At 44.1% G+C, this 24,261-nt stretch overlaps 1 protein-coding gene across 2 annotated transcripts in view; it reads right to left on the bottom strand.

Annotated features, from left to right (window-relative positions):
- The window catches only part of NDST1 (N-deacetylase and N-sulfotransferase 1), an 82,919-nt gene that overhangs the window by 2,705 nt on the left and 55,953 nt on the right, over positions 1-24,261 (bottom strand). For both annotated transcript variants that reach the window (XM_040440531.1, XM_040440541.1), the window contains 10 exons: positions 23,656-23,810; positions 22,895-23,080; positions 22,305-22,433; positions 16,971-17,153; positions 10,431-10,527; positions 4,217-4,340; positions 2,969-3,143; positions 2,648-2,818; positions 1,697-1,806; positions 643-745 (listed from right to left, as the gene is read on the bottom strand). In XM_040440531.1, the coding sequence (XP_040296465.1) occupies positions 643-745; positions 1,697-1,806; positions 2,648-2,818; positions 2,969-3,143; positions 4,217-4,340; positions 10,431-10,527; positions 16,971-17,153; positions 22,305-22,433; positions 22,895-23,080; positions 23,656-23,810 (1,433 nt within the window). The remainder of the gene's footprint in view (positions 1-642; positions 746-1,696; positions 1,807-2,647; positions 2,819-2,968; positions 3,144-4,216; positions 4,341-10,430; positions 10,528-16,970; positions 17,154-22,304; positions 22,434-22,894; positions 23,081-23,655; positions 23,811-24,261) is intronic.

The following is a 24,261-nucleotide window of genomic DNA, read 5'->3' as shown; positions in this document are numbered from 1 at the left end:
CCTTGATGCTGAAGGACCTGCGCTTCAGGTCCGTCACAGGTCCTTCAGCATCAAGAGAGAAGCGACTGCCTCTGGGCATGCAAACGGGTGAGGTCATTTTTTTTCAGCTTAAAAAAAAAAAAAAAAAAAAGCACATTGTTATAGCTAAGAGCCACTATGGGGGACATTATTACTGCTGGGGGCCACTATATGGGACATTATGTATACTGCACTGGTTCTGATTTTATAAAAAAATAAATAAATGAAAATCACCTATTTTTAACGACTGTTTTTAATGGTGCAAGACAACCATTAAAAATGGCCAGATGGGCAGAAAATGGATCCAAAAGCCTTAGTCCTCATGCATATGACTATTTTTCGCACATTGACCTAATTCATTTCTATGGGGCCATTTACACATCCAAATTTTTGGTGGATCCATGTGGCCTTTCTGCAAATTCTAGAACGTGTCCTATTGTGGTCGAGAATAGTAGTTTCTGTTGATGGACGTGAGAATAATGCAGAGTGCACACAGGAAGGATCAGTATTTTGTGGACCTGATGTTTGCGGACTGAAGCCATACTATTTCAACTGTACAACTCACTAGGGGAGCATGTGCTTTAAACTAGACTTTGAAACACTGAGCCTTTGTTTCACACTTACATCCGGGTCCATATCTGGATATTTTCTCCCTTTGCTCTTTCCCAAACACTTGGTTTTCCCACCATCCAGAAGTTGGCACCAAAATCCCTTCTTGGCATCAAACCTGGAAAAATAGTAATAAGAAATGAAGGACCTGGTCTTTCCTGGTGCTACGGATCTGAGATAATGGCGCCAATTACAGGTCTGCACTGCCAGCTTTAAAAAAAGTGTTACAAAAAGGGCAAAATGTAAGCCAATTAACAGTGCAAATGAAAACTTGAAAATGCCTGTGCCGACGTGGTGTGCCATTAAGACATGTCAAGAGAGTCAAATTCTCAGCTATACCAGTGCCAGATGTCTTTCTAAGTTATAGGTAGATGGCAGGTTCGTTTGAATGACAGTGTGAGCAAAACTGTAATGAATTTCATGCATTTAACGGCTTAACCCCTCAGACACTGGGGACGTTTTCATGAGGATTTTTGAGCTAGTAGTTATTAGTTAAAGGGGTATTTACTTCACTAGGATATGCCATCAAATTATTATGGTGGGGTCACTCCTTGCTGAGCTTGAGAATGAAAGGGCAGACCCAATTTACATTTTTGGGAACCAGGTGTTTTCTTATCTGCAACCCAGCTCCATTTAAAGGGGTTTCCGGGATTCAAAAAACATGGCTGCTTTCACCTGTCCATGGATTGTGTATAGTATTGCAGCTCAGCTCCACTGAAGTGTCTGATCTGTAACACCACACACAACCTGCAGACTGGTTCAGCTGTGTTTCTGGGAGAGGGGGGGGAGTAGCCATGTTTTTTTAATCCTGGACAACTGTTCTGCAGTTCCCTGCGACGTAAATTAAAGAGCGCCGTTCTGCAGTGAGAAACTTTGAATGAGCCACGTACCACGGCCCTTTCATTCTGAAGATTGGTGGCAAATAGATCTCCAATGATCAACAAGTTATGGCATACCATAGTGATCTGCAAGCATTGAAGGAATTTACTATAAGGAGAGCATTTCTATGGTAATGACTAGGGATGAGCGAATCATTCGACACAATGAGTTAACAAGTACGTGTGCTTACGCCAGAGTTTTGTGGTAGTCTAAGGCATTTGCCACTCCAAGGAACTTCTGAACAGATTCCATTACGTTGGCAGGCTCAGTGCGCAGAAGCTTACCATCTAAAACCAATATCTAGGGGGAAAAAAACAACTTAGTACAGATCTGCCACTGAAGGATCTGGTATGCAGCAAAAACACAAAGCGAGAAAAAAGCATGGAAGAGATTTCAAAAAGTGGATTTACAGTGGATGTATATCAACATTTCTCTTTGACCTAGCAGAGAAGTGGAGTTCTTTAAAGGGGCTGTGAATTTTTTACAGGCACTCGTGCTGCAGTCTCTTCAAACAGCTGATCGGAGGGGGGGGGGGGGGGGAGAGATAGGAGTTGGACCCCTGCCGATCTGATATTGACGAACTAGGTCGTCAGTGTAAAAAAAGCGGACAACCCCTTTAAGGCCACAATCATACAGTATGTGGTGGATTATTTGTAGATTTTCAGGGGTGAGTTCCACCATATAGAATTACAATATATGTGAATTGTGTTCTTCTAAGCCCCATCCACATGTAAAAGGTACAAAAATCTGTGGATTTCAGGGCACACAGATGGTTTTCAAATTCACATCATGTCCATTATCTTGTGGAATGATGGAGATTTTAGCCTTTGCAACTGAAAATGGCTAACTCTGCAGCAAAATTCATATGTAAGGCTATGTTCACACCTTCATTTATAACAGCAGCCACCCCTGTATTGGACTAGTCACACATTGGAAAATCAACAGTACTGATGGACCCCACTGATTTAGTGGGGTCCATTGGGTTCCATCGTGGTGTCATTTTAACAAAAAAAAAGACAGTGTTGCATGCTGCACTTTCATTTCCATCTGACACAGATGTGAACTCAGCCGAAAACGTGCCGTTTTTCCCTCCATAGCTCTACATTTCCTAAAGAGTAAGGAAGCAAGTGCATTCACTGACCTGGTTAGCGTGAAAGTGGTTTAACCATCGTTCAATATGAGTGGAATACCATCCTGGGACAAGGCACCTGCTCTGCAGCACTCGTAGCTTGGGTGAGGCATCAGCGCCAGCAGTTATGACTTCTTGGAAGGTGTATTTCATGGCCACAGGGTCATCATGGGCCCTTTGATGCTGACAGCAAGACAAAAAAAAAATTAAAATCAGGGCACCTAGTGGCAGGCACAGGACATTTTATGATGGGTTGTTAAAATCCTAAGACTTGTGGCCCTTTAAGAAACACACTAGCTATTTAGAAGATGGCCATATCAATGAGTCACGTACCTGGTACCAGGAGTAAGCACGGTCCACAGGATTTATGAGGATTGTAATGAGTTTAGCCTTCGGCAGAAGGGCCGCCACCCGACGGGGAACAACTTCTGAGTCAAAGTAGTTAGCGCTCTTCTCAAAGTAGAAGTCTGAAGTGGTGTTCGATGGAATAGGGAAATACTCCATGTACCTAGAGAATGGGCAGGACAAGAAATGATTTACATCCAAGCCATATCCGTGTATGGAGAAAACCCAATTCTAGTCCAAGTATAAAGGATCCTTGAGATCTGAGGTACAAATACCGAGTGGGCACAAACACACCCAGGTAACAGCCCAGGAGGTCTCAAACTGGGTGTGTACTGTATGCTTACCCCTGCACTGTTTTATATGTGCGTATGGACAGTATATGCTATTAGGGTATAATACGGATTAAATATTTTTGAAACTCTTGTCCAGGAATTTACATTAAAGGGGTTTTCCAAAACCTATCAGATTGGTGGGAGTCAACCTCAGCCTAACCACGTCCATCGGTCACATGGTCTTCCTGCAGCTCACGTTCAAGTGAATGGGTTGAGCTGAAATACCAAACACAACCGCAATACAATGTCCAGAGCGGTGCTTGTTATACTATGAAGAGACTGCTGCTGCACTCGTCTGTGGTGTAGCCCCTTGAAACTGCTGATCAGCCTGGGTGCTGAGAGTCAGACCCCCACTAATCTGATATTGATGATCTATCCAGAGGATATACCATAAATATTTCCCAAAAAAAACCTTTAGGAGCAAGAGGCTCAGCTCTCCCTGCAACTGCCGCACCCTCTCCACTTTGATTGACAGGACCAGGCAGTGAAAACATCATCATACCTGGCCCTGCCAAAGTGGAGAGGGCCCGGAAGTTACACCTAGAGGATGCCCCTGTTACTCCTGCAGGTCAGCTAGTTTCATAGGTGCAAATCTGCTGACAGATGCCCTTTAAATTAGACCTCTTGGGATCCGAGGGAAGACACAACTACATGATGGGTAGTACAGCTGCTGAGCAAACTGCAGGATGCCTGTCCAGGGTCATGCACAGACCCTATTTAAAATGGGACCCATGAAACATACATCTTGTCTGCCAGGAGTACACTTGCATCTCTCCATGTTAAGTCTCACATCTTCATTTGTGATGAAGATAATCCATTGTCCACGATCATGCTCCCCAACAGTCCTGTTATTCTCATATCAACCCTTGGGTTACAGCATTACCAACCTACAGATACAACTCACCAGTCAATCCCTTTGTGGTAATTCTGACCATTGAAGAACTGGATTTCCTCAAAGGTCTCCGAGCTGGGGTAATTACTGCTTAGGTCCGGGTGCATTCCCAAGAAGAGGTACAATGCAGTAGTGCCTGAAGAATAAGATGGAGCCAAAGTTGAGATTAAATTCTGCAGCGCTGTCCGAACATTACATTGTACTGATCCTTGCTCTAGTCACGTCCAAACCACCAACGTGCTGACAGATCGCCAAGCAGAGACCATTAAACAATTTCTGCTGCATGTATTTTGAGAATTACTTTTTCTATATCAGAATTGACAGTGCTCTATTACTACTAAACCTCCCTGAATTCAACCCCCCCTCCCCCATCTATGTGCCAGAATGGAGAGATCCCACCCTGAGGAATCTGGTGGCCTCAGACGGTGCTGTGCTAGGATAGCAGGGGGCGGCAATTTAGCTTCCAGCCTTGCATTTCAGCACAGCCCTGAAAATATCTTTGACTGTGTATTTGGGGATTATTGTACACTGCAGTTTTACTGCGGTTTTTGTCGCAATTCATTGCAAAAACTTGCAAACTGCAAATCAGCATACCAGAATATCAAGGAGCTTTGGAATACAGTAATGGTAGGCTAAAGGACCTTTGATGATGTCATGTCACATGATCCCAGGTCCTTTAGCTTCCAAATGGACACCAGAGGAGAAGGAGAATGGAGAACCTGCAGCCTGTAAGTAAATAAGGTTGTGTACTTGTGTGTATGTGTTTGCCTGTGTGAGTGTGTATGTGTATCTTCTTATTTTGTACATAGGAGATGGGACCAGTGTCCTAAATATCTGGATATGAGTAGTAGTGTACAATATATAGGGCTGCATTTTATTACAGGAGGTGCAGTATACCACAGGGGAACTACAAGGCACATTATATTACAGGGGCACATTTACTGCAGGTGGACATTATACCACAGGGGTGCATTATATTGCAGAGGGGCATAATACTACATGAGGCATTATTCTGCAGGGGGGGGGGGTGAGATCATTATACATACTATCACTATGGGGTCATTGTAGTAGAGGGGTGATTAAAGCATACATACTAGCACTACAGGGAGGCATTGTAATGATAGGGGCACTACAGGGTGGAACATTATACAGTCCTAATCAAAAGTTTAAGACCACTTGAAAAATGGCAAAAAATCATATTGAGCATGGCTGGATCTTAACAAGGTTCCAAGTAGAGCTTCAACATCCAACAAGAAGAAATGGGAGTGAGACAAAACATTTTTTGAGCATTCAATTTAATGAAAACAACGAATAAACTGAAACAGGCTGTTTTTCAGCTGATCAAAAGTTTAGGACCACACCTCCAAAAAACTCCTAAACCCCCCAAAACAGAAATCCAACTTCCAAACATGAACTCAGTAATGAGTAGCTCCGCCGTTATTGTTTATCACTTCCAAAATTTGTTTCGGCATGCTTGATGCAAGCGTTTCCATGAAGTGAGTGGGAACATTTCTCCAAGTGGTGAAGACGGCCGCACAAAGGCCATCTACTGTCTGGAACTGTTGTCCATTTTTGTAAACTTCCCTTGCCATCCATCCCCAAAAAGTTCTCAATTGGATTTAGAGCAGGGGAACATGCAGGATGGGCCAAAAGAGTGATGTTATTCTCCTGGAAGAAGTCCCTTGTCCTGCGGGCATTGTGTACTGTAGCGTTGTCCTGTTGAAAAACCCAGTCGTTACAGACGAGGACCCTCACTCATGAGGAATGCTCTCTGCAACATCTGCACATAGCCAGCGGCTGTTTGACGCCCCATGCACTTCCTGAAGCTCCATTGTTCCACTGAAGGAAAAAGCACCCCAGACCATTATGGCGCCCCCTCCACTGTGGCGCGTAGAAAACATCTCAGGTGGGATCTGCTTGTCATGCCAGTAATGTTGGAAACCATCAGGACCATCTAGGTAAAAAAAATTCTAATCAGAGAATAAAACTTTCTTCCACCTTTGAATGTCCCATGTTTGGTGCTATCTTGCAAAGTCCAAACGAGCAGTTCTGTGGCGTTCAAGGAGACGAGGTCTTTGAAGACATTTTTAGTTTTTGAAGCCCTTCAGTCTCAGATGCCGTCTGATGGTTATGGGGCTGCAGTCAGCACCAGTAAGGGCCTTAATTTGGGTCGAGGATCGTCCAGTGTCTTGACGGACAGCCAATTGGATCCTCCGGCTCAGTGCTGATGAAATTTTTTGGGGTCTTCCACTTGACTTTTTTGTTTCATAACCCTCAGGATCATTTAAGAAATTCCAAATGACTGTTTTACTGCGTCCCACCTCAGCAGCGATGGCGCGCTGTGAGAGACCCTGCTGAGGGTACTTTCACACTAGCGGTTTTCTTTTCCGGCGCTGAGTTCCGTCCTAGGGGCTCAAATCCGGAAAAGAACTGATCAGTTTTATCCTAATGCATTCTGAATGGAGAGTAATCCGTTCAGGATGCATCAGGATGTCTTCAGTTCAGTCTTTTTGACTGATCAGGCTTTTCAGAAAACCGTAGCATGTTGTATTTTTACCTCCGGCCAAAAATCCTGAACACTTTGACTGAACGCCTTTTTCCCATTGACTTGCATTAACGCCGTGTGTTCCGTCAAACCGGATCCGGCTTTTGCATGTTAAACCCGAAAAATGTGAAAAAAAAGTTACAGTCCATAAATGGCGGATCCGTTTTTTCCAATGCATTTTTTCATTGTGATCAAAATCCTAATCAGGATTCAAATGTAATCCGCTTTCACAAGTTTCGGTTCCGGTGTCGGAATTGAACGCCGGATTCAAACAACGCTAGTGTGAAAGTAGCCTTATGCAGTTCAACAACCCGACCACGTTAAAAAAGGGAGAGTTTTCTTGCCTTTGCCATCACAACGTGTGACTACCTGACAGAAAATGACAATGAATCCACATCTTTGCACAGATTTGGCCTTTTAAAGGCATGTGGTCCTAAAATTTGGATGAGCTGAAAAACAGCCTGTTTCAGTTTAATCGTTATTTTCAATTAATTGAATGCTCAAAAAATGTTTTGTCTCACTCTCATTTCTTCTTGTTGCATGTTGAAGCTCTAACCTTGTTAAGATCCAACAATGTAAAATAAGATTTTTTGCCATTTTTCAAGTGGTCTTAAACTTTTGATCAGGACTGTATGTACTGGCACTACAATGAGGAAGGGGGAATTATTATACAGGCGGGAACACCACAGGAGGCACTGAAGTGTGGCTTTAGAAATTTTGGGGCTACTAAAGGGCTTTATTACTATTGTTGGCTCTAAAGGGGTGCCTTATAGAGTGGCCTTGTTACTACTGGGGGCACTTAAGAGGCATTCTTACTACTGGGATTACTGTGGGGGCATTATTATAGGGCACAATATTGAGGGCATTACTACTAAAGGGGGCAATCCTGGGGACCATTCTTGTTATTTGGGCACTTTGGGAGAAAATTATTACCATTGGTGGGACATTAGGGAGCACTTACTATGGGGGGGAACAAGCTGTATGGCACTATTTTTGCAGTATAGTATTTGGGAGCATTGGGGAGAACAGCGGGCACAGTATTGGGGTTAGCAGCAGGATAACCGCTTTGGGGCATGAGGAGGGGGAGGATGATGGAAACGTGATGAACCTAAGATGTATGTGTGGTAAACTCTGCAGATATGAGATGTGGGTGAAAGAAGGCATCGAGGTGGTCTGGTCCAAAGGGAGGAGAGGAGTATATATAATGTCTACATTAGAGGAGACATCACTGGATGTAAGAGGTGTGTATGTTCAGTGTAACAGTACATATGTATAACAGTAGGGTTGGGGGGGGTTGAATTGAGAATTTAACACCGGTGGGAGGTTTTAAACTATTTCAGTTTTCACCTCAGGCAGCAGAAAGGCTAGGTGCAGCCCTGGGTGCAACCATGCATTAACCTGACGGCCATGCAATCAAAATGGCTGCTTTGTAATGATGCATTTACCCTTCACGCTTTGATAAGGCTTCTCCAGAAATAAAAGCTGACTGACGGATGGGAGGAAACCAGACCTGCGACGATCAAATTACTTCATGATACTAACCCTTTAACCTTACAGGACCAGGCCAGTTTTCATTTTTTCCAAGACCCATAACTTTCTAAGGGTACTTTCACACTAGCGGTTTTCTTTTCCGGCACTGAGTTCCGTCAAAAGGGCTCAATGCCGGAAAATAACTGATCAGGTATATCCCCATGCATTCTGAATGAAGAGCAATCTGTTCAGGATGTCTTTAGTTCAGTCTTTTTGACTTTTCAGGATGGAGATAATACCGCAGCACGCTATGGTTTTATCTCCTGCCAAAAAAACTGAACACTTGCCTGAATGCCGGCATTTTTTTCCATAGGAATGTATTAGTGCCGGATCCGGCATTCAAAATACCGGAATGCCGGATCCAGCATTTCAATGCATTTTTCGGACTGATCATGCCATCAGTTGGCATACGTTTTGCCGGATTCGGCAGTCAGTCAGTTCCGGCGATGGAACTGCTTGCCGAATCACTCTGCCGCAAGTGTGAAAGTAGCCTTACTTTTCCCTTTTTAACGGCACCAATTAATTTACCATATTTTGTATTAGAAAACAGGAAAAATCTTTGTTGTGTTTTTTGGGTTTTGTTTTTACGATGCTCACTGCGCACAAATAATGACATTACAAGCTTATACTTCAGCATAAAGACATTTACACTGCCTGGTCCTATTGATCAAAGTGGAGCGGGCGCAGCAGCTGCAGAGAGCGCTGAGTCTCCAGGTGTAACAGCAACGCCCCCCTTGCTCCTAGAGGCTCATTTGCAGATATTAAAACTTTAATTTTTCTCAGCAATGCGGGCACAACACTGCAGTGACAATACAGGAACAATGGAGGATATGGAAGGCACAGGAATGCTGTTCCTGGTTGTCAGTTTGTGGCTATTTGTCACAACAAGGAGTCAAATTAGAGGCTGAATGAAGCAAAAGAAATGTGTAATGCCTAGTCAGAAGGGTTTTCATGTGACCTTCATGGTATCGCCTTGGCTTGCTTGCAACAGACTTGGATGTGGTACCAAAAAAGCACTTTGGTTTAGTGGAAAACTGAAAAGGCGTAGAAAAGTAGAGTCAGGCCAGTTCTACGCAATGCAAAAGGGGGCTAAACTAAACAAGGCCTTCAGGGACGAGAACAAGGGGAGCCAGGTAAAATCATAGTGTGGTATTATTTGTGAACTGAACTGCATTACTGTGTAGGAACTATATAACAGCATTGTGTGGGTTATTGGAGTATGGCGTCCACCCTTCAGTCTCACTGTTAGAGGGAATCCCTACCCAATCACACTGTTTAGGAGAATGGTCGGGACTATAGGAGCTGTTCTTTAAAGGGGTATTCCCATCTTAGACAATGGTGGCATATCGCTAGGATATGCCCCCATTGTCTGATAGGTGCGGGTCCCACCGGATTTCCCGGGGTTCCGTCTACCACCAAGCACTGCTCCCATAGAAGTGAATGGGAGCGCACCGCGCATGCGCGGCCCATGCTCCCATTCATTTCTATGGGGCAGACAGCAATAGCCGAGCCAGTGCTCTCCGTTCATTTCCCGGCTCCGTTCTCATTGTAGGTGCACCTATCAGACAACAGGGGCATATCCTAGCGATATGCCTCCATTGTCTGAGATGGGAAAACACCTTTAAGGTCATGATTATTAGGGCTGCTTCATAAAAAAAAAATTACTTAATGTATACCCATAAGAGTCCGCGTGCCTGTCACTACCTCAGAGGTGGCAGCATAAACGTGGTGATAGATTCACTTTAACAAGCATTCATTGCCGCTGGCACTATGTGCACACACTACCCAAGGCAGCTGTGCCAGCCTTAAAGTGAACAGGGGCTACCAGCTTCATATTCAGTACACTGCCGCCCCTTGCCCTGACGACTTTTTTTCCCACACTAATTCCACCCACCTCCGACATCCTGTACTAATCCCGGCTCCCGCTGTGAACATGCCACATCCTGTATTAATCGCCGTTTTCCCCCCTTTCAGACTCTTCATCATGTTGTAATCCTTCCTGCCCCTCCACACTTGCTATAATCCCACCTCCCATGGGAGAAATATATCATCCAATGCTTAGAGGTGTTACAGGTTCGCAGATCACCCCAGCGCGCAGATATGCAGGCCATTACTCCAGGCCGGCATCTGGCAGCTCTTAAAGAGGCATACCTGTTTTCTGAGGTCCAATTATGAGTAACTTGGGGAAGCGGTCACAGGTTTTCTCCTTCGACCAAATGTCTTTATGCCTCTTGTCCTCACAAGGATCCTGCAAGGAAAGAAAGATTATCAATTATTTCCTCCTAAAATTTAAATTAGTAAATAAGTGACTAATAGGGTTTCTATTTTGGATGGGGGAGGGGGGGGGTGTCCACAACTTTGCTAGACTACCTATTCATGTCCTGACACCTCTGTCTCGGATAGACCTTTCAGTGGTCTAGAAAATCTGAGTGCCAACTCCAGCATCAGCTATGGAACAGTACAACCACCCAGATGATTTCCGCAGAAGAAAGTCCACTGTGATGCCACATTTTACACGCAGGTTTGTAGTCGATGTTGCTGCAGATCTGCCACAGATTTCACCTTATGGTCCATGCGGCTTGAACAGGTGAATCATGATTTCAAATTTTACAGCTAGACAAGCTGTGGGGGCAAATACTGCATCGGAAAACCAAGACAATGCACAGCAAACTAGTGGGGAATTCTGGTTAGTTACCCCCTAACTACAGAACAGGGGATAACCATCAGATTGGTGGGGGTACCAGCGGTAGATAGCTTGGCCGTCTCCGGAGCTCCCATAGAGATGAACGGAGGCGAGGCATGTTTTTCTGACCAGCTACTCTGATCATCTCAGTGGGGCTCTTGTGATCGGTGGGGGTCCTACCTGAGGATAGGAGATAACTTTCTATAACTGGAATACCCCTTTATCCTCTTCATGTACGGTGGAAGTCCTGTCTTTAAACATGGCGCCTGCTCGCATGTTCAGCGGGTGCTATAGCTGCGATGCTAGGGAGGCTCGTCCCCGTCTGCCATTGGCTGCTCCCCCGACACCGGATGTTTTCATCCGTGTATAGGGAGAAGCAGTGGCGGTGCGGGGACCAGGAGCGGGGCAAGTATATTACCTGTGAGGGGCCCTGGCGCATGGGGGAATGTTTGTGAAATTGGATAACCCCTTTAAAATAAAAACACTTACCCAATAAAAAAAATATAAACATCATGGGCATTGCCACATGCGAAAATACCCATACAATTAAAATATAACAATATTAATGCCATACAGCAAATGGCGCAATGGGAAAAAAAAATTAACAGCCAATTTGGCTTTTTTTTTTTTTTCACTTCAACTCCAAGAATTTTCTTTTTATAAAAAAAAAAACGATCGAAAAGTAGCACACACTTCAAAATGGTATCACTGAAAAGTACAGATCGCCCCGCAAAAAACGAGCCTCACACAGCACCGTACGCATGACTTTAAAAAAAAGTTATAGGGGTCAGAATATGGTGATAAACATTTTTTTTCCCCTCAAGGCTTTTATATATTTTTTTCAGTATTATAACGCAAGAAAAATTACACAAGTGTGGTATTGTTGTAACCGTACTGACCTGGAGAATGAAGGTAACAGGTCAGTTTTATCGTATAGTGAACAGTGTATGCAACATTGTATACAACCATTAGAAAATACAACTCGTCCCACAAAAAATAAGCCCTCATAAGGCTATGTGAACAGAATTATAAAAAAGTTAGGATTATGGGAAGGCAGGGAGTGAAAAATTGAAACGCAAAAATGGAAAATCGCAAGGTCCTCTAAGCATTAAAAGGGTTGTCTCGCTTCAGTAAGTGGCATTTATCAGGTAGAGAAAGTTAATACAAGCCACTTACTAATGGATTGTGATTGTCCATATTGCTTCCTTTGCTGGCTGGATACATTTTTCTATCACATTATACACTGCTCGTTTCCATGGTTACAGAGCACCCTGGAATCCATCAGTGGTGGTCGTGCTTGTACACTATAGGAAAAAGCACCAGCCTATATGCGCTCCCATGGTCCCGGCTACCAGAGAGGCTGATGCTTTTTCCTAGTGTGCAAGCATGACTACCATTGATGGATTGCAGGGTGGAAACTAACAATGTATAATGTGATGGAAAAATTATTCCAGCCGGTAAAGGAAGCAATATGGATAACAACAATCCATTAGTACGAGCCTTGTATTAAACTTTCTCTACATGATAAATGCAACTTACTGAAGTGAGACAACCTCTTTATATTTATGTTTCCCCAGTGTAAATTGCGTGGCTAAAAAAAAAAAAAAGTGTGAATTCATCCTTTTTAATAGTTAACCTTGTAATGACAAGAATTTTGCACAGTGTGCCGGCTGTCAGGACATGTACAAGTAGCAGTTGATGTTTGGCCATGGTGGGGTGAAAACCTTCAGCCATATGTGGTTTAATGGCAAAGCAGCGGTTTTGTGATACATATTGTGCAGGTGAAACAGGTTCGGTTGTGTTCACACCACATTTTATGTATAAGCTAAATGATGCTCCTAGCGCATGTGCTGAACGTATCTATGGAACCGGTGAACGTTCTTTTGGCACCCACCAGGCTGGTATATGTTGGCATTCCTTTACTTTTTAGTACAGATGTAGCAGAGTTAACGGTCACAGTCATAACGCATTACCTAGACGTGATAACTCACCAAGTGTGTGTGTTAACACTGTACATGGGAAATATACAGTGGGCCATCTCACAAAATGTATCCCACCCGGTGTGCTGGATTTTTTAACATTGGGAGTTATGGTTGACATACAGTATGTCACTGTACGGCAAGAGAAGATTTCCCCAGCGTATATAAGCCGAACCCCATAAAAAAAACATGTAGCAATAAAAATACAAATGTAAAATGTGTTTGCCATTTAAAAGGGTCATCCCATGATTGATATAAAAATGACAGACATCATATAGTACATGACAATCGCTTTCTAACAAAGCTAGAACCAGCCCTGGAGCTAAAGATCTCCCCATTCATTGCTCCTATTGTCCTGCTAGATTTATTATACGCTGGCAGGTCGGGGGCGTGTCCCTTCTCGGGGGGGGGTCCTTTCTGCTATAGCTCTTTCTCTGTACCTGACGCAGCTTCTAACAGAAGAGAGATTGGGAGGCAGTTATTAAAGGGTTTCTGTCATCAGAATAATCGTTATGTAGCTGGCCGACATGAGCGATGTGCTAATGTCAGCAGAACATAACTGTGTGACTTATATCTCCCTGCCTGCCGCCGTTCGCGCTAAATAATGACTTATAATATGCAAATGAGCCTCTAGGTGCTAGTGGGGCGTTGCTGCAGCACCTAGAGGCTCCGTCCTCTCACCATTTGGCATGCTCTTGTAAAGGTGATTGACATCCTCGGTCTCCTCGCCCCGCAAATCCTGCGTCTGCTGCCGTCCTTCACTTACTGCGCCTGCGGTGAGAGGACGGAGCCTCTAGGTGCTGCAGCAACGAGCAAATGAGCCTCTAGGTGCTAGTGCTTTTATACTAGCACCTAGAGGCTCATTTGCATATTATAAAAGTCATTATTTAGCGCGAACGGCGGCAGGCAGGGAGTTATAAAGCACACTGTTATGTACTGCTGACTTTAGCACATCGCTACGGTCAGCCAGCTACATAACGATTTTTCTGATGACAAAAACCCTTTAAAAATTAACACAGGAGCCAATCAGTGAGGTGGACAAGAAATGAGCCAATCAGTGAGGTGGACAGCAAACAGCAGGTGGCGCTATACAGATACATTTTAGTGAATAACTCAGTGGCTATGCTACATTTTTAATTACAAAAGTATTCAGATCCAGGTGCTGGTTTGAAAAATGTAGAGTATGCTGTGGCACAACCCATTTAACCTGTTATTGACCACTTATGCGGTCAAGAAATGCAACCTATTAGCAAAAAAGTGGAGAAAACGGCGATTCTAGATCTTGGAATAGGTTATTGCTACACCTTTCTATATGGGTGTAGGGGCACTGTGCAGTAAATACAGTAACGATCCCCTGGCGGCTCTGTGCGGCTTTGTTCTGGGAAGACATGATAGATCTGTGTAGAGGGTAACCTCTCACTTCCCCCAGGGGCTGCGCTTCTTAGCAGTTTTGGATGCTATTGAAGTCCCAGTCTGTTTTTAGCATGCGGTGGGATAATTGGAAGAAATCCTAATGGAGCAGTAAACTCCACTGGAATGTGCAGGGCTCAAGCGTCTCTAGAGGCTCCATGTACAACAGGAAGGCGACAGGGGGGTGAAATGTTCCCTACCTGAGCCCATAAAGATTGATGTCATTATTCTTAAGCACTAATGAGTGAGCACTGGCCAGGACATGTTGCTTAGCAACCAAGGATGTGGCCTGTGGGTGACCACGCCTGATCTCCATATACTTGTAATAATGGGCCCCAAGCATTTAGAAAAGGAAGAGGAAAGATTTTAGGAATGGAGGCCACTGTTAGGCTACGACCGAATGTGACGTAAATCAAAGCAGAAAAAAAGCTGGATCTGCAGCAAAATTACAATGAATGCAGATTTCTCATGGATTCTGCCACAGATTTCACCCTATGTGTTGCAAATTGTGAAATCCACTGCGAAAATCCATTGACATGCTGAGGATTTAAAATCTACTTTGCAGGTTTTTTTATACAGCGTTCAGTGTACATACCCCATGAATCTACATAAATGGTTAAAGGGTATGATCTCAATAAGCAAAAACCCCTTTCAAAATGCGGCCCCCTGATCGACACAGGTCAACTTCCAGAAAACAGCTGTGTGTGACGTCGCGGCCAGCCAGGCATATCCCCTGCAGTGGGGACCCTACTACTTGATGTGCATATAAAGCATATGGACGGGATCTTCACAAGAAAACACCTTTAAGTAATGTAACAAGTTATAGTGTTACTTATATATTGGGCAGACTAGATGGGCCAAATGGTTCTTATCTGCCGACACATTCTATGTTTCTACTTATCTCGTACTGATCAGAATTCACAGGCTTTATTGTATTCCAGAACCGCATTAACACTTCTACAGGCTTCAGAGCTGAAATCCCCACTAGTGATTTGCATTCTAGGAACTGTAATCTTTATAACAGGCACTATACAGTCAACTGAAGTAGGAAGCTCTAACTGTCCCACTACATTACAGGAACTCCGGAAAGTGTCTGACGGCAACCTCGTTGTCGTACATATAAGGGCTCGTTCACACGACTGTGTGAAGCCCGTGCTGTGGACCGCAAATTGCGGTCCGCAATGCAGGGGCACCGTCCGTGGGACAGGCGCATGGGGATCGCAGACCCATTCACTTAAATGAGTCTGCGATCCTTCCGTTCCACAAAAAGATAGAGCATGTTCTATCTTTTTGCGGTGCGGAAGCACGGAACGGAACCCCAGAAAGCACTCCGTAGTGCTTCCGTAGTGTTCCGTTCCATATCTCCGGATTTGCGGACCCATTGAAATGAATGGGTCCGCATCCGTGATGCGGAATGGCCACGGAACGGTGCCCCTGTATTGCGGATCCGCAAATGCGGTCCGCAACACGGCAACGGACATCACGTTCGTGTGAACGAGCCCTAAGACTGAGTGCAACATTGGGATATAATGCAGACTAACACTTGGGACTGGTACCAAATAAGTCATGTAACATACCAATTCCAGAGACTTAGGTACTATACAATGGCGTATGGTACTCTGCATTAGGGCTCATGCACACGACCGTTGCCTGTTTTGGGGTCCGCAAATTGCTGACCCGCAAAACATGGATACCGGCATTGTGCACTCTGCATTTTGCGGAACGGAATATCCGGCCCTCAATAGTACAGTCCTATCCTTGTCTGTAATGCGGACAACAATAGGACATTCTATATTTATTTTTTTGTGGAATGGCTATGCGGTCATACTTAAATGGAACGCACACGGAGTAAACTCCGTTTTTTATGCGGACCCATTAAAGTGAATGTATCCAAATACGGGCCACAAAAAACGGCAAAGAAACGTAAAATAAATATATGGTTGTGTGCATGAGCCATTAAGAATCTAGTCTCCCTTAGAACCATCAGTTATGCTCATGTGCATGAGCCCTAATGCTCCTCAAGAGGGTAGTGGGGGGAACGGAAACAATGACATGTTAGCCCCCTCGATTCCGACAAGCTGAGAAGGTGCGGTGACAAGTTCCCATTTGGTCCCACTTAAGGGTACATTTACACGATCCGTATCCGTTCTGCATGTTGCGGAATAGAAGCGGACCCATTCATTCCTATGGGTGAATAAAATGTGCGGACAACATTCAGTATGTTGTCCGCATTTCTATTCCGCAAAAATATGAAGCATGTCCTACTATTGTCCGTACAGATCGGTCCGCAGCACCATTCAAGTCAATAGATCCGCAAATTGCGGATGACATACGGAATGATTTCCGTATGTCATCCGTTTTTTGCGGATCCGTTTACGTATTTTTGAAGGCCGTAAAAAAAAATTTTTCTCTCTCTCTCTTTTTTCCTTCCGTTTTTTTGCGGACCGTAAAAAACAGAAGACATACGGAAGTCATTTGTCCGCAAAATGCAGACACCTGGTTCCGTTATTTGCGGACCGCAAATCGGAAAGGATTGCACACGGTCGTATGAATGTACCCTAAAAGGGTCTGTCAGATGAAGCATTTTCTTCTGTAACTTTGTTTCAACAATTTCCTTACCTGCCACAAGGGGTCCTTCTCCTCTGGAAATATCTGGAAATACTTATGGGCCAGCTGTACAGGAGGCAGAGTCTGCAGTTTGAGGTTCGTCCAGGTGTTAAGAAACTGCACCAAGTGCTTGAAAGTGTACAGTCCCAGGCGATCATTGCCGTAGTTAGACAAATGGGTCATAAAAATGCTGATCTGAAAAAAATAAAATAAAAATCAGAGCAAGTCAGGAAAAAATATAAAATAAAGCATAAATATATCATAAAGTTCAGATACAAGATTCGGCTACTTTAACACTCGCGTTTTGGCTTTGTTTATGAGATCCGTTCAGGGCTCTCACAAGCGGTCCAAAACAGATCAGTTTTGCCCTAATGCATTCTGAATGGAAAAGGATCCGCTCAGAATGCATCAGTTTGCCTCCGATCAGTCTCCATTCCGCTCTCGAGGCGGACACCATAATGCTGCTTGCAGCGTTTTGCTGTCCGCCTGACGAAGAGAAGCCAAACGGATCAGTCCTGGCACAACAATGTAAGTCAATGGGGAGAAATCCGTTTTCTCTGGCACAATAGAAAATGGATCCGTCCCCCCATTGACTTTCAATGGTATTCATGACGGATCCGTCTTGGCTATGTTACAGATAATACAAACTGATCCGTTCATGAAGGATGCATGCGGTTGTATTATTGACGGATCTGCCCAAAACGCGAGTGTGAAAGTAGCCTTAGACTTTGGTGCACAGATTTTTTTTTTTTACAAACCATACTGAAAGGAAAAGCTCTTGGTCATGATTCTTCTTTTCTAACAGCCGGTGATGACCGCTAACACTCGGCACGCTCTGCTTCATGGTTTAGTGCTGTACTCGCATCCTTGCAGTCATGTATGGCATCCATACCACCAACATGGGTGTAACATTTTATACTCATCAGGAGTGGTCATTAGAGACCTAGACAAGGAAGGCACATGCAGTCTTGTGGTGTTTAAGCTAACGCTTCATGAGTAAAGGCTTTTCTATCATTTTTTCCTCACATATTAACTGCCGTATGTGAATAATTTTCTAGTTTTTATTTTAAAGGGGGGGGGGGGGGGTTTCCAGTAATATATAATTAGGACCTATCCGCAGGACAGGTCATCATTATATCAGTGGAGGTCCAGGTCCCAGCACCCCCTCCGATCAGATGTTATGGGGAGGTGCAGCACTCATAGTACAGCGGCTGTGCTGGGTATTACAGCGCACTTCAATGGGACTGAGCTGCACCTAGACGTCATGGAGCTGATCAGCATGGTCCTGGGTGTTGGACCCCCTACATTCTGATATTGATGACCTATCCTGGGGAGAGGTCATCAATATTTATCACCGGATAAACCCTTTAATTAACTTCCTCTTTGTGTGGACTTTTCAGTCAGAGCATTCACTATGACCAGAGACAGAAGGAGATAAGTGACTTAATTACATCATACATTACACTGATAAGTACACTGCTCTTCTGTGGCCATCTTTATCTAGGCCTATCAAGAGAACAATAGAGGTGCCATCTACTATTATCATGAGGATTACCCGTCAGATAACATCTTCTCACAGCTGCAGTTATTTGACAATGGATTATCTTTGAATACGGGAGTGTTATCTCTGTGCTGACTGCTACAGAAGAACTAGATTTTGCAATGGCACTGTAATGTGAAATAAAATAAAATAAAAAACAGCAAAAAAATGTAAAAAAAAGAAAAAGAAAAAAATTAATGAAAGAAAAATGGTTCCATGAATGCTGAATACAAAATGAATCCTCATTTCTGATGAAACTGTTGAAGTTTACTTGCTGTTACAATTGTCACCACTAGGGGAGTGGTTAGTATACAGTTGTACCTACTGATCTAAATAGGAGAGGAAACAGGAAGCCCAGACTTTTAACCTAATGTATGGAGGACAAAAGCCCAAAAAAACACAACATACTGCATAACCTTATCAAGTATACTAAGAAAACCCTCCACCCTCCCGATCCGGCAATCCGGACGCAAAACGAATGGCATTTGTCAGACGGATCCGGATGACAAATCCATTGAAATACCGGATCCGTCTCTCCGGTGTCATCCGATTAAAAACGGATCCGGTATTTATTTTTTTCACAGATTTAAAGGTCTGCGCATGCGCGGGTTGGAAGAACGGATCCGTCAATGCGGCAATTCTAATGCACTAATACATTTCAATGGAAATTTAAGCCGGCATTCTGGCAAGTGTTTAGGATTTTTGGCCGGAGAGAAAACTGCAGCATGCTGCGGTATTTTCTCCGGCCAAAAAACGTAAGAGGGACTGAACTGACGCATCCTGAACGGATTGCTCTCCATTCAGAATCCATTAGGATAAAACTGATTATTCCCCCCCCCCCCCCCCCCCCCCCCCCTCGGTATTGAGCCCAGAGGACGGAACTCAATACCGGAAAAGAAAACCGCTAGTGTGAAAGTACCCTTAGACAGAAAGTATAATGTAATAAGACTTTAATGATTTCTTCCAAGATAGTGTCTTGCATTCCTGCAAAGCTGCCCGGTCGCCCGTGGCCATCTTCTGCACACTTACAAATGAGATCACATCTGAACATCATGGCTTTCAAGGTGTTTTAGACAACTGGAAAACATTGTTGCTCCCTTCTAGAAACAGTGCCACACTCTTTGTATGTGGTATTACAGCTGCTCCAATGAAGTGAATGGGGCTGAGCTGCAATACCACACACAACCTGCAGGCTGGTGTGGCACTCTTTTTGGAAGAAAGCAGCCAAGACAGTGAGACCTCTTTAAAGCAGCATGACGCACAGATGTCCCCATTATACAGCCATACTGTATAGAGAAGAGCTCACAATAATGCCGTCCTATTCAGTGTACAGAAGATCTCAGCTCATTTATGGCTACCGTGTCTGCGGCATCTCAGGGCAATGCCAGAGAGCTAACTATCCAATGCGGATATATACAGCGAGGTTATTAGAACTGTCCTGTATTTCACTAAATGGCCTCATCTACCAAGCGATGCCAGAAATGAACTGGGCCATGTTCAATTCCCGGCTCGCAGCAGTATGGGGACTAGCTGATAGGTTTGCAGCCTTGAGCTTCTGGAAGGCTCTTTTACATTTTATGCTTCAAAGTAAGAAAGTGCCAAATGAGATTACATTATAGAAGTCAACTCTACTGCAGTGCGATAGCACATATGGCACATTACTGTGAATCTCCACAGAGCCGCAATCCAAGGAAATGTCTCCTGCTGCTGAGAAGCTGAAAAAAGAGCCGAGGAGCTAATCTGGCTGGCTTCATCTTTCCATGGCATTATACACTGCTCATATCCAGGGGTGATGACCACCCTGCAATCCAGCAGCAGTGGTTGTACTTCTGGCCACCAGAGAGGTCGGCACTATTATGTGTACAAGCACGACCACTGCTGCTGGATTGCAGGGTGGTCATAACGCCAGGATACGGGCAGTGTATAACGTGATGGAAAGATGAAGCAAGCCAGCAAAGGAGGCAATATGGACAATCACAATACATTCATAAGACCCTTGTATTAAAGGGGTTGTCTCACTTCAGTAAGTGGCATTTATCATATAGAGAAAGTTAATACAAGGCACTTACTAATGTATTGTTATTATCCATATTGCTTCCTTTGCTGGCTGGAATAATTTTTCCATCACATTATACACTGCTCGTTTCCATGGTTACGACCACCCTGCAATCCATCAATGGTAGTCATGCTTGCACACTATAGGAAAAAGCATCAGCCTCTCTGGTAGCCGGGACCATGGGAGCGCATATAGGCTGGTGCTTTTTCCTATAGTGTACAAGCATGACCACCACTGATGGATTGCAGGGTGGTCTGTAACCATGGAAACGAGCAGTGTATAATGTGATAAAAATGAATCCAGCCAGCAAAGGAAATAATATGGATAATAACAATATATTATTAAGTGCCTTGTATTAACTTTCTCTACATGATAAATACCACTTACTGAAGTGAGACAACTCCTTTAACCCCTTAGTGATCACCCATACGCCTTTTTACGGCAGTCACTAAGGGGCCTTAGGCTGGGCCACGGCTTTTTTTACGGCGGCCCAGTCTAAGAGCTGTTCGGGTCCCCCGGGGAGCGGGGGCCCGGCTCTCACAAGAGAGCCGCGCTCCTGCTCTAACAACCCAGGCCAGCACGTGCAATGGCGCCCGCCGCATGTTAGCAGTGACAGAGGGAGCAGACTCCCTCTGTCTCGCATCGGCATCCCACAAATGCACAGGGTGGCGGTGTGTGCGTGAAGGCTGGCTGAGGTTTGATGTAGGCCCCAAACCAGCCTTGAGTAGTTTCCAGCAGGCTGCGCCTCTCTGGCTCAGCCTGCTGGTCAATGTTAGTAAAGCACTCACATTAAAATGCAATGCACTACAAAGATCGTGCATTGCATTTTAAAAATCAATCAGAATGTTGTCTGTTATAGTCCCCTTTTGGGACTATTAAGTGGTAAAAAAAAAAAGTTACAAAAAAAGTGTAAAAAACAAACAAACATTAAAATAAAAAAATTCCAGTAAAAATACGCTTTTCTTCGCATTGAAAATACGATTTTTTAAGGAAAATAAATAAATAAATGTCAAAATAAATTAAAATCTCCTCAATATGGTATTGCCGCATTAGTAATGACCCACACTACATAAATATCATGTAAATTATCCCCTACGGTGAACGCTGTAAAAAAATAAATTAAGCACTACAGGGTTGGTAAGGGGTTAAGGTGTATCACAACTGTCATTCAGCATCAGCCACCATGATAAACTGGGTGCATTTTTAGAATGTCTAGTTTTTAGTAAATCTGTGCTTGGTGACTTCATCCCTGGTGGCTTTGTCCCCAGTGTCCTCCAAGCATCTATCAGGAAGCAGAGTTCAGGCTTCCGTTATCTAACAGGAATAAATCTCAGAATGCTGGAGCCGAGGGAAGGTTATCAGTGCACTGCAATGTATATGGTCCATGAAGTAAGCTGGGAAACAATTACTCCTTCATCAAATATTGATAGAGCATTTAATGGCTTTTTATAGTTTACAACAGCCTGGCAGTTTATTGATCGGACCGACTGGAACAGCCTCAACGCAAGCACCTGGGATCCGCGGCTGGGACACTGCAGCCTCATCTGTTCCGCTATATATCTGAGGTTGTACACAAAGCATCAGTAAAGAGGGTCAGGCTGCAGCACTAGATCACACGCTGGACACAAATAGCTGCATGGGGACAGGAATGAGCAGAACAAATGATATCACGGGGGAGACGAACGCACACGGAAAATAAACAACGCGGCTGGATCCCACACCCAGACATTTTGCTTTCTTTGGAACTCACAGGGTTTAGCAGTACGGTGAGGAAAAGTTCGCCTCCATTAACAATCTTATCCAGTTCCACAGGACCCCCGGGATATTCATTATAGAATATGGTGTGTGTGAAGAGGCCGCAGGTCTGGCGCGGTAGCACCTGTGGCAAAGAAAGCAAATTGTTAGAAGTGAACATGCATTTCTCATAACCGACTATTTCTTAATAACGTCATTGATCCGAAATCTATAAACAATTCTTTTATATGCGCCCCCAAAGAGGTCTATTTCTTTCCTCTTTCTCACAATTCCAGTGTCTGCCTGCAACTGGCTGCAGGAGACCTCCCCCACTGTTTGCAATACTGGCTCAGAAGCACTAAACCACAACCCCTTAACTAAGTGCTACCCCCCAGACAGCCGTCAACTGTCACCAACATGTCATATTGTATACCTACGTTTTCTGACCTCAGGTCCTGAAGTCCTTGTCATAAAATGGGTCACGGTACTAATTGGGAGAAGGATGAATTTCTTATTTTTCATCCATATAGGTGAGGGACATTCAAAGATTCCTATGTGGTACAGTGGTTGTACTAAAAACTGTAGGAACTCTTAGTTAGGACTAACCATAATGCCATTGTGGATGAACCCTCTTCGGAAGCGTGCAGGTTTCAGGTGTGGATACTCCTCAGTACTCGTAACTTTTATTCCCCAAATTTGCTTCCAGGCTTCGTAGAGTTGTACATGTATGGGGTACACACCAGAGTGATGAGGGGCCACAGCGTACCCCATATCAGTAGGTATTCCATGATCCTAAAATATAAAATGGCAGTATGCTCAACTTACAGAAGTCTCACTTTACAAAAAAAAATTCTGGTGCTACTTTACTGTGCAGTCCCATAGTCTACAGTTTCTAATCCTTTACTCCTGAGTGGTTGAGGGGTGAGAGGTTATCCTAACACCAGAGTCAGCATATGTCTCCATCCGATTTTAAGTCACTTCTGAGTCCCAATGCTGTCCCAAGAGCTACTATTGTGTGCTATCCCAACGCCTTTAGAGGCATTCCGTTTTGCATGCAATCATAAAACAAGTGCATGGCCAGCAGAACGGAACCCTCGGAGCTGGCCATACACTTGTATTATGAGGCATGCCGGCATTGAATTACGTGATGGATTCCGTGAGAACAGAACCCATTACTTAATTTACTTAAACCCCAAACTCAAACCTGCAGGTTCCCTCAACTCTAGCAGAAGTCATGCTAAAAAAAAAAAAAAAGAAACCTCCTAACCCATGAGAACCTCTTGTGCTCCAATAGTTAGGCAAGAGAGGCATAATCATGGAAGAGCTTCCCAAGACTGATATGCAAAAAATCTAATGGACCCACTCACCACAGCAAACTTCCGGTTCAATGCCATCTGCTCTGCCAGCACTGACTGATTGTGGAAGAGATGAGGTTGCATGTGACTCCACATATGAGGAAACCACCAGAACTGCTTCACGTAAGAAAGCAGGAGGTCATCTCCTTCATCTTCTGCATCCGTTCCTAGTAGAATAGACCATGTATGAAGACTCTAGACCATGCTCATAATATCTCTGTTGCTGCAGTATATCCTTCAGCTTTGCTCCAATTATTTTGTTATCATTCCTTTAAAAGTTCAGTTATTTAAATATGTCCCAGACTTCAGAAGAACAAGTCCAAATAAAAATTTGTAGGAGTAATGGAAAAACACTGCATAGTGGGGGTGGGGGGCTTGGGAGGTTCAGATTCCCTGTGGTTGCCCATCGCAGAACTGTGCATCAATATATAGTCTGTAGGCTGGCTGATATCTAAAAATTTCCACTGCAGATCTATCATTTTCAGATATTCTCTATTGTTAGTAACCTTTTCTACACTAAAATGATGAGGACTTGAGTTACAGGGTTGTGATTAACACGACCCCTGCCCAGGTAGCCTGTTAAAGTATATGTATATCATAAAGATAGGTTTCCAGGAT

The sequence above is a fragment of the Bufo bufo genome, chromosome 1 (assembly GCF_905171765.1).
Source record: "Bufo bufo chromosome 1, aBufBuf1.1, whole genome shotgun sequence".
Classification (NCBI taxonomy): Eukaryota; Metazoa; Chordata; class Amphibia; order Anura; family Bufonidae; genus Bufo; species Bufo bufo.
Note: the sequence above shows the minus strand (reverse complement) of the source record. Positions and strands in the feature narration are given on the sequence as shown.